The sequence below is a fragment of the Salvelinus alpinus genome, chromosome 14, assembly GCF_045679555.1.
Source record: "Salvelinus alpinus chromosome 14, SLU_Salpinus.1, whole genome shotgun sequence".
NCBI classification, from domain to species: domain Eukaryota; kingdom Metazoa; phylum Chordata; class Actinopteri; order Salmoniformes; family Salmonidae; genus Salvelinus; species Salvelinus alpinus.
Window position 1 is genome coordinate 13135922 of NC_092099.1, and position 11574 is coordinate 13147495.

The following is an 11574-nucleotide window of genomic DNA, read 5'->3' on the forward strand; positions in this document are numbered from 1 at the left end:
TACTTGATAACCACTGGTGAACAGCAGTGGCTCTGTGCATCCCATTTTCATGCCAACTGTCACTCTGTGTCATATCGTATTTACGTATGCATACCACTGTCCCTTTTAATTAGCAATTTCAGGTCAGTGCAAAACCCATCCTCCTCCAGGCTGTGGTAAGGCAGACGTGTGAATGAAATGCCTTCAGTGTTATTTGATCAAAAATAGGCCATTACAGCCATATTCATAATGGCAACAGCCTCTCTGTAATGTTTGCTCTCCAGAAACAATCCATCTTGGGGTGAAACAGCAACACTTATATTGGTGAAGAAGCAGAAAACCATGAAGAAACACAAAAGCACAGATCTGTCTGGAAAAAATAAAGGACCATGCTTGACAAGGTAATTATAATGTAAGCAAGTCCCATCATTTTCAAAAAACCTCAAGCGAAGCTTTTTCCTGCCCACATTAACACTACAATTAATTATGGTAATCACTTCTGGGCATGAAAACGAACATCTACTTTAGAAAACCTGACCTTGCACTACATCCTGGATATAAATATTTATTTTATATTTCATTGTTGAACTTGTACATACAGAACTGTGTGAACTGTGTTTAATTTTGTGACCATTTCTATAATAAATGGTTGAATGTTTGAATTGATCTGGTATTATTACTGCCACCAAAGAAAGACAAAGCAAATTGAGTCAAATGTCTTGTCATATTTATACACTCGCTACAATGGGTTTGTATAAACATTTGAATGTTCTCTCAGCTCCAGACAAACCTGAGCTCAAGCTCATTTTCTTCCGAACACACTCAAACCCATTCTAAAAGTGTCGTTCAGGGTTCCTTTCATGGACAACTGCATTCACAGCAAGCTGCTATTGTATTCCTATCTACTAAATTATGCTTTGTTGCATATTCATGGCTGCCTTGTCCAGAGTGAGGAGGGTGAGACAGACTCTTGGGTCCTGGGAAAATTGGGCTGAACAAGTAGATATGTCACAAAGCATTCCTCTGTGATTACAACACATCTGCTGAAATCCCATCCAGACAGAAGCTCATTTCTAAGCTCTGTCTGAACACTATTTCTAGGTTGTGTTATTGTTGTATGTAACCCCCATGGCAAAAAAAGATCAGACTGACCGTTTCAATTTGACTCATCTACAAGACACAATGAGTCATGATTAGAGCAAGATATACAGAGAATTTTGTAAACATAATATTCTGTTTCAATGCATTTTGTCTGAATGATATGTGTTCATAACATTGAAACATATCCACAGTGCCTCCAGACCAAGAAGTATAGTTATTTGTGTACATTTCCAAGCAAATAGGCACGAGAGTACCGAGGAAAATGGCCAATAAACTAAAGGACTGAAATCTACCTTTTCCTAAGAGGTATATAGTGGGAGTCCTGACCTTCACTGGGCCTTGTGTTTCACCTGACCTCATCATTTGTTGTTTTTTGTTGCCATTTCATCTGTGCGAATAGTTTAATGGATGTCTTCCCACAAAACTGAACTTTCAAACAGAATGAGATATCTATGTTTAATCTACACTACGGCCATACCCTACTCAGTCATGTTTCCACTTTTTCAAACACAGTCTGCATGGTGCAGTTGAAAAATGAAGCGTTTGAATGTGTTCACTCTATAGACCACTTATGCTGAAATGGGTTGACTTTTGGGTTTTGTCAGACTTTAAAACCAATCCTGTAACAGTTTTGCTCACAACAGGCGCAAACGTGTCATCAATCAAACTGAATAGATAGCAGCCAGGAATATTTATCTTAATCAAATTCCATGTGATATTAACACTTGATTGTTATCATAATGTATACTTAAATTAATCAAATGATTCTTTCACTAGATTAGACATTTACCAAGATTTTGTTTACATAAAAAAACAAAAAAACATACACAATGCATGATTACCTGAAGGAGTTCATGCAATCTGTTTCTGTTGCTGTTCCTGGAAAGTACAGGCTGGAAATGTGATCTACTGTTCCGCCTAGTGGCCAAGCTCCTACATCACGGGGGGATGTCTCCTTTCATATTAGGAGTTACATTCACTACAAAAGTATGTGGACACCCCTTCAAATGAATGGATTAGGCTATTTCAGCCACACCCGTTGCTGACAGATATATATACAATCTAGCACACAGCCATGCAATCTCCATAGACAAACATTGTCAGTAGAATGGCTTTACTGAAGAGCTCAGTGACTTTCAATGTGGTACCGTCATAGAATGCCACCTTTCCAACAAGTCAGTTTGTCAAATGTATGCCCTGCTAGAGCTGCCACGGTCAACTGTGCGTGCTGTTATTGTGAAGCGGAAATGTCTAGGAGCAACAATGGCTCAGCCGCGATGTAGTAGGTCACACAAGCTTACAGAATGGGACCACAGAGTGCTGAAGAACGCAACGTGTAAAAAATCTTCTGTCCTCATTTGTAACACTCATTACTGATTTCCAAACTGCCTCTGGAAGCAACATCAGCACAAGAACGGTTTGTCGGCAACTTCATGAAATGGGTTTCCATGGCCGAGCAGCCGCACACAAGCCTAAGATCACCATGCGCAATGCCAGCGTCGGCTGGAGTGGTGTAAAGCTTGCCGCTATTGGACTCTGGAGCAGGGGAAACGCGTTCTCTGGAGTAATTAATCACGCTTCACCATTTGGCAGTCTGACGGACAAATCTGGGTTTGGTGGATACCAGGAGAGCGCTACCTGCCCGAATGCATAGTGTCAACTGTAAAGTTTGGTGGAGGAGGAATAATACAATAATACAATGACATTCAAGATGATTCTGTGCTTCCAACTTTGTGGCAACAATTTGGGGAAGGCCCTTTCCTGTTTCAGCATGACAATGCCCACGTGCACAAAAGCGAGGTCCATACAGAAATGGTTTGTCGAGATCGGTGTGGAATAACTTGACTGGCCTGCACAGAGCCCTGACCTCAACCCCATTGAACACCTTTGGAATTAATTGGAACGCCGACTGCGAGCAGGCCTAATCACCCAACGTCAGTGCCCGACCTCACTAATGTTCGTGGCTGAATGGAAGCAAGTCCCCGCAGCAACGCTCCAACATCTAGTGGAAAGCCTTCCCAGAAGAGTGGAGGCTGTTATAGCAGCAAAGGGGTACCAACTCCATATTAATGCCCATGATTTAGGAATGAGATGTTCGACGAGCATACACTACATGACCAAAATAATTTCCTGAACAGAAAGATTACTTTACCCTGTGAGATATCAGATGTTATGAATATATAACTGTGTACATCACTAATGTATCCTTACTGGAGGGCTGAATGACCAACATTTACATATTTTCCAGATGGAAGTTGTATTTTCTGAGAGAAAAATATAGCCTAACCCTAAGGAACAGGAAAAACTGTCATTGATTAGTGCACACTGTATCAAAACATGCCAAAACACTTTGCAACGGAAAAGGAAAGCAAACGTTTCTTATTGGACAAACTGAGATAGAGCTCTCCCTGTTTGTTAGTTTTTCCCCCCGTTTGGTGCCTAATGAATACAACCCTCTAGTGCTATAGCAGAGCCAGGACATGTAGTCAGTGGGAGGGTGGGTGTTTGCTTGACAGATGACAGTGACTTATAATCTATATGCCTTTAAGGAGTAATTAGACTGTCCTCAATCCGGTGTCCCAATTCATCAGGTCCTTTTTAATTATGCATTGACAGGTGTATATTTAGCTGTAATGTTCTATAACGATCGCAGGAATGGACAGAATAGTGCTGATATGGATATGGTTGGCATCAATTGTTTACTTCAGGCTTTGCAAGTGTTGCACTTTGGGGTTAGTTAGGGTTGCAAAATCTGGGGGGGAACCAATATAACTAATTCTGATATTTTCTTCCACTAATTGGTCTTTTGACCAATCACAGATCTTTTCACAGCCAATCTGATTGATCAAAATACCAATTAGTGAGAAAAAAATCTGAATTGGGCTGCTTGTGTAAACACAGCTAGATGAGGGATTACTTTAAGATTCCAATAATGAACTATGTAACATTGTTAACCATGTCGACTTGTTGATGACACTTGAAACCGTGTCAGTATGACAACTGCAAATCGTCAAGACTTGTCAAAGAAGCAACATGAACACAACTACTTTGACTGCAATTATATCTATTATGAAATCTCAAAACAAGCACAGGGTAACCATGTTTGTCCACAAGATGAGACGCTCACACAAGTCAATTAAAAAAAGAACAGGCAGGCCCATAACTCACAGGTGATTTCCAAACTTTATTTTGAGTAACAAATAGGGCTTAGCTAAAGCCAAATTAAATGAGTATTGCACAGTAATTAGCAGAAAGCTTTCACAGACATTCAAAGACCTTATGAGAGTGTAGTTCTGTCAATACACATTTTTAGGCACACTCCACAAACTGTAACATACTGTATTACTAATGCATTAGTAAAAGCACTGACCATATCAAAATTAGTCAATTACAATTTGGATTAATAGCTTTGTAAAAATAAATGATTATTTAGGAAGTTGGAACAAGGAGATGGTTCAGGTCAAAGGCAAACAATCCTCACTAAAATGTTTTCTCCCATGAATAGACGTTTATGCATGTCACTACAGAATAACGCCTCCCCCAAAAAATCATATCTATTATAAATGTAATCATCTGTAAAAGCTCGTCAGTACATTGACAATCGCCACAAAGAATGCTTTGAACTAAGTTACAGCAGCATGCAAACAACTGGACACAGATCCGCCGAGATTCCTTTTTTTGAGAAAATGCACACTGGTTGAATCTGGCTCTTTGACAAGCCTTAATCTGTTTGTTTGAGATATAAATGATGGATTATCCCTCTGTAATTTCAATTACTTGTATTTATCTCTTCAATCGAGAACTAAGACATTTGAAGCCTGGACACTAGAGGAAGAGATGAAATCATTGAAAAGTATGAACACTTACAAGGGCAATAGAACATGAAGATGTTTGATAATGATAACTTATCTCAATTGAACTCGCCATGCATTACAAAGATCACAAATTGTATGCAGATGCAGACAAAACAACAGGAGACCAAATGTCTTTGAAGATTGAAAACAGCGATTCTCACAATTCAATATTGAATTAATTGTAAAAAGCAAGCAAATGATAGTCTACATTCACAGCAATGGACTTTTGGGCACCCTGAACTATGAAACCAGATTTTCTGAAGGAAAGTTTTCTGAAAACACACTTTCATTAGGATACTGTTCGGCGAACACAAACATCCATAATTAAAATAATACATCTTCAAAAAAGCAGACGGACCCAATATCCATAAGGGAGCCCATTCAGACAGGCAATAGTGTAAAGGACCTAAGCAGACGGTGGCTCTAGTTGGTGGTAAAAGTTGCCACGTGTCATTCCGTAGTATGTTATTTTATCTGTCAAATCATCTCTTCTGGACAATGGAACCGGTCTCAATTAAGGTCACATTTTTCTCTCCTAGTCCTCTCCTCCAAGAGTGACTGCACACAGCATAATCTAAGAGGACTTCCACTAAGCCATGTCATCAGTCTCCTCTGTCTCCACTAGGCAGGCCTCGTCAGAGGTGGGAGACCTGAACGGGGGGTGGTACTCGAATGACGTGAGGACGGTACCGTGACGGTGCTTCTGGTGCAGGAACCAAAAGACTGCAGAGATCCCCATGATGCCGATCACACTGAGAATTACCAGAGCTGAAAGCAGTGGACTGGGAGCTGAGCACACAAAAAACAATGCAGGGATAGGTCACCATTGAGCTTACTGTATTTATAAAAATATAATGAATAGAACGGGCCGGGACACCTGTTCTATTCAGTCTATTTCTATGACTGTATGGCTATCTAAGAACAAAATAAAGGAAAATGGCTTCACTTCACTTACCAAGTTTGCCGTCTTTCTTTGCTTTTGAAGAAGAAAGGAAGAACATATCAGTGAAACATGACTAAAAATAACTCAGAAATGAAAATGAACATAAATCTGCAACCACTTGTTAATCAAACTGACAAAACAACATATTGCTGCAGTGGATTTATGTCAACTGGGCTATTAGAAGCAGGACACACGATAACGAAGATCACCTGCGATTCAAAATGTGTAATTGTTGGGAAATTAAAAGAAAATGGCGGCCAATATTCGGTGGTCAGAGGCTATTTGATGGCCGCCCACTGCGCACGGGTGACGTTCGGTATGGTGTGTCCCGTCTCTTAATAAGAGTAGAAAGGTTATGGTTCACAAATGCTGCTAAAAATACGGCCTTACTTTCAGCAGTTTCACAGACCACGCCATTCTCTGGGTTTTCAACACAGCTGACTTTCTTCCACTCCCCTGTGCTGCTGTGCATGGCCACACAGGTGTCCATGGGAATCAATTCAGACTCACTGGAGCTATTCCCCCAGTTATTAAAGCTCAGACCGGTTTCATCTTGCCACTTAAAGTCCTCATCTATCAGACAAATAAACCAAGACATCAAATTTAGAAAAATAGCAATGACCACTTATTCTCTCTCTCTTAATTTCACCTTTCTTTCATAAACCCAAAAAGATATTGTCATAGAGAAGTTATACACATAGTCAAAACAACCCTGTTCAAATAAAATCAGTGGCGTCTGCGTTTTTTCCACATGAAAGCCGTTAATATCTGGGTGTGGATCACAGTTTCTTTGAGTTTCTTTTTTTATCCTCCTGTAACACAGAGCTTCATAAAAACAGGATTTCCTGACATTGTGCAGTTCAAAAATGGGACAGCTGCATTATCCATGCTTGACAAAACCAAAACTCTTTCCAGGCAGTTTTGGCACTACAAGACCTGATGGACCTTATTAGCAAAGAAATGTACTCATAATACTCATTGTGTTACAAATATTACAAACGGCACTGATCCCAAGGCATAGTTTAATATGGATTGTGGCAATGGGTAAAGTGACGGCATTATACTGTACAACCAAGTGATATGGCAAAGTAGCATTCATAATACGGAGGTGTCATATTTTCTAGTACATCTAAAAGTACTTACCATCACTGTCATAATACATGCCCAACCACACGTGTATGTTGCCTTTCCACACCTGCGGACTGTACTTGATGATGAAATTATTCTCCTCTGCACTTTGGACACTCACCAGTTCTAAAAAGAGATAACATAGGACAATCTGTGGCAATTGAAAACAAACATTGAGAGTAGTTTGAAATAGTTCAATTCAATTATAGCCTTTCATCTAATACATAATAATAAAGAAAGGTGTAACATTATGGAATAAAAAGACAACTTCATATCGGGGACGTCGGAGTACCATATCCTGAGCAGATGGTTTTCGCAGCGTCAATCGTATAGCTTTTAGCCACGTCTTCTTCTCCATGGACGAAGTGGTAGCATCTTTGTCTGAAAGGCACCCAGGTGCGCCCATCTGCAGGACAGTCTGTGCAGAGAGTTAATCATGAGACAAAACCACTATAGCTTTCTACATCCACTTTCAAACAAAGTTAGGCGTCCCTGGTCCAACTTACATTTCCAACAACCTGCACAAACTAGTCAAGCAAGTGACCGTTTTATCAGTAGGGATGTGAATGACAAACAAGGATGTATGATTGACTTTGTTGAGCAAGAGAGACTTTAGTGCCACAGCCATTTCATCTCGAGAACCCATGGTGGCTTATAGCCGGTCCCCATCTTGGGGTTCTCACCTGATGGTATGGAGGACAGCTGGCTCCATGTGAACTACAATCCCGTCGCTCTGTTTTAACGTTTAGAAACTGGATTAATCCTTGCTAGTGATACGGTTTTGCAAATCCTTGGAACTTAACTTTAATATAAGCAAGAAAGAATCTTTCAAATGCAAAAGACACACCAACTGTTCGCAGTTTAGCAAAGTTGCACCTGGTTGTTGTCGCACACTGCCTCAGCTATGACATCCTCTCAGCTTGTGCTCGCATTTCCATTTGACTGGATCGCATGCGTTTCTCAAAATACAGCTGGGTGCAACTTTCCTAAACTGCGTACATTAAGTGCATCTTTTGTATTTATTTATTTCTCACTTATTTAAAAGTTACGTTCCAAATGTTTCCAAAACTGCGAGGCGTATTTGCGTCTAGATGGAGCTTTTGGACAGCGTCGGGGCATTTGCCTAACAAGGCTAAATGGGACATCCAATGGCTCAATGCAATGCAATGGATTTTTATTTTATTTAACTAATCAAGACAGTTAAGAACAAATTCTTATTTACAATGACGGCCTACACCGGGCCAAACCCGGATGACGCTGGGCCAATTGTGCGCCGACTTATGGGACTCCCAATCATGGCCGGTTGTGATACAGCCTGGATTCGAACCAGGGTGTCTGTAGTGACATCTCTAGCACTGAGATGCAGGGTTACATACTGACTAAACCGCCTGTGTTGCGTGCGCTGCAAAATAAATGTACACATACATGTTATTCAATAATTTCATCCAAACTGCTCGCAGGCGTCTGTGTAGCCAGGCGCTAAAATATGATCCAGTTGGTGGCGGTAATGCATCTTAAAGTTGGTTGCCAACCGTCATATAAAATCCCCAGAAGAGTGAACGACGAGAGATTAATCAAATAAAACTAAAAACTAACTGAGTTTCCCTTTTTATCTGTAGATTAACTGTCAGAGTAGAGAACACACAATTTGGTGTGACTCAATTCTACAAAGATCCAGCAAAAAAAAGGACCATGTGCATTTCAGGTAAAAAAACAACCCAATGTTTATCTCCCAGGACAAATTAGCTACTAACAGCAAGCTAGCAAAATTTCCATAAATGTTTCAACCTGTTCCCAAATGAATATAGTGTCATGAAAATCAACAGGCACACTTATTAAATTGTCATATAGAAATCAAGTGCAATGTGATCACTATTACTCCTGTTTACATGTATATATTACCATTAGTATATTACCATAATTATTTATATATTCCTGCAACTAGTCACTTTTCAGCCCTGTTTACATGTATATCCATTCCCCTATCACGCTTACACTGACATTCTTGCGCTCACACTCACCACCCACACCACCACTTATGCTGCTTCCATACTGTTTACTATTATTATTATTTATCCTGCTAGTCACTTTCTCCAAATCCCCGCCTAAATGTACATTTCTACTTCAAATACTCCAATATCCCTGCAATTGTAAATTTGGTACTGGCACTAACCCCATGTAATGAATTGCTAGTTTACATTTTGTATGTGGACCCACTTTGAGAATAGTCTAAGCACATTTAACTGAGTATGGTTTTTAGACTACACACTTCCTGCTTCCTTTGGAAATTAGGGTCACATTATTGTTTGTTTAAACCTTATACCTCGTGATGTCCGAACTTGGTTACAAGCCAAGTCACAATGCAGAAGGGCAGCCTTCTGCATTTCTAATAGAAACTAGCAAATTTGGCATGTAATCAGACAAAAAATATGAAGCCCTATAAAGCAGGAAATATTATTGTGCGCAACGCAACAGTAAAATGTTACACAGTTGTTCAGCAGGAAACAGTATGGAAAGGTTCTCGTCCAAGTTTAAAATGAAACCACAACAACTTCCAGTTCTCGAACAATACCGATGAGTAAAGAGCATTTCGCATCCGGTTTTAAACAATACAATTCTGATTAAAATAAATATACTATCTCGACTTACCACCAGCTAGAGTATATTGCCAACAAACAACAACAAAAAGGAAATTCCATAAATATATGGGGCAAAGACGACATTTCTTCAGTGACTCCATGTTCGCAAGCTCCAAATCATGGCTCCAAAATGTTATTCTTCTTCGGTGTGGTATTAGAACGGACTACATCCTGAAAATAGTTGTGTTGCCGCCAGAGATATTACGAACGGGAAACGTACTTTAGGATGATTCCACTGGAGTTTCCTATCTCCTCAAAAGTATCTCTGTTGCCGCCCACTACTGTACTCAGAAAAAAGAAGTGGTAAATCCAAAACGTTTAACACCCTCTAACTTCCGGAAACAACATACAAAACTAAACAAAAAGCAAGGCAACAGAAAACATGTCGTCCCCCACGAATGATGCAGCGCGCCCCCCTCTTGGGCCAATTGAGATGTCACATGTGACTAACCCATTTCAGTTCATTATTATAGCTCTCCCACCTTGGGCCAATCAGTGTAATTTCTATGGCAAGACACATCATTCACCCATGTTTTGTCAAAATCGTGTCAGTGCTGTCTGAGATATAGCATGTGACTATATGGGCAGCACTAGCGGTTCTGGGGGGGCCAGTGCCCCTGTGACAACTATTTTGGACCCCCTTGTGGCCCCCCTAAATGTGGAGTATGATTTTCTTTTGACATAACTAATTTTTGCTATCGTTCTTTTTTTTACATCCATTATTAGACAGTGGCAACGATGATGATTATGAACATGGTATTTTGCCTGCTAATGCCTGCAATGCAGTGAAGAAAACGATATGACAACAATAACATCTAATGTAACTGGCCCCTCTAACAGTACAACTGGCCCCAGCTTGGCCCCCCCAGTTGAAATGGTCTAGAACCACCACTGATGGTTAGGCGTAATCCACGACCTTCTAGCAATGCAAAGGTTGCGTGTTCGAGTCACATGGGGGATGTATGTACGACCGCTGTGCCAATCATATTGTAACCTAATAGTGTAACATATCATACTAAATGGAGCTTCACGTACAGAATAATACAAATTGCCCTGAGACCACGTTACAGCATCTCACATTGAAATTAAATCCCACCCCACTAACTTTAAATAGCGGTAAATACTCGCCCCAGGGGTGGATTTGGAGGCCCCAGGAAGAGGACTAAGGCTGCTGAACAAAGAGCTATTTGGAGCCAGCTATTTCAAGGTGAACAAAGCAGAATGAAAATGCTAATTGGAAAGACTTGAAATGCCCTCCATTTAAAGGTCTTTGCATCACCACATAGAATAGGGGTGGGCAATAATTTTGGTTTGAGGGCCACACTGGGATAAAAACAAATCAACGGGCCACATAGATTTTTTTCCAGACCGATTTGTTCGTCAAAAGCAATTTGCGGGCCAAAAGAAGGGCAGTTGCTTCTGAAAGTCTACACACCCCTTGCACAGTCTTCAAATTTTGCTGCCTTAAAATTAAATCTACTATTGCAGTGTTATGGGTATGCTTGTCACTGGCATGGACTGGGGAGTTTGTCAGGATAAAAAAACAAATATGAAAGAAGCAAAGCCCAGGTAAAAAGTTTGAGGAAACCCTCAGTCTTCTGAAAATCTAACCCTAAATCTAATCTAACAAACATTTTCAGACACACCAGAAGGGCTTTCCAAGAGATGTTGAGTGTTCCTAAGTGGTCCAGTGTCAGTCCTGACTTAGATTAGCTTGAAAAATCAGAGACAAGGTTTGAATATTGCTGTCCATCAATGATTCCCAACCAAATTTACTGAGCGTGAGCAATTTTGACAAAGATCATGGATACCTGTTGCCCTAAGAGTTGTGCAAAGTTGGTAGAATATTTTTCAAAATTATTCTGTTTTAACCCTTTCAATTTAGGGATTCATGATGTGTAAATTCTGGGCCAATACCTATATCTGATAT

At 40.2% G+C, this 11574-nt stretch overlaps 1 protein-coding gene across 1 annotated transcript; it reads right to left on the minus strand.

Moving 5' to 3' along the window:
* Positions 1–4244: 4244 nt before the first annotated feature.
* On the minus strand, positions 4245–10086 carry LOC139538442 (CD302 antigen-like). The gene is made up of 6 exons (XM_071340489.1): positions 9655–10086; positions 7298–7423; positions 7021–7131; positions 6268–6450; positions 5890–5910; positions 4245–5723 (listed from the first exon to the last, which is right to left on the minus strand). Exons 1-6 carry the CDS (start codon positions 9743–9745, stop codon positions 5524–5526), a joined length of 732 nt encoding a protein of 243 aa, XP_071196590.1. The 5' UTR covers positions 9746–10086; the 3' UTR covers positions 4245–5523.
* Positions 10087–11574: the final 1488 nt, after the last annotated feature.

What these genes read in the sequence shown, in the direction of transcription:
- LOC139538442 (XM_071340489.1), bottom strand. Translation starts at nt 9,745, where the DNA reads ATGGAGTCACTGAAGAAATGTCGTCTTTGCCCCATATATTTATGGAAT. An exon ending in CATGTATTATGACAGTGATG is followed by an intron (nt 6,451 to 7,020) that starts GTAAGTACTTTT and finishes TTTGTCTGATAG; the next exon opens with ATGAGGACTTTAAGTGGCAA. An exon ending in AAAGAAAGACGGCAAACTTG is followed by an intron (nt 5,724 to 5,889) that starts GTAAGTGAAGTG and finishes TTGTGTGCTCAG; the next exon opens with CTCCCAGTCCACTGCTTTCA.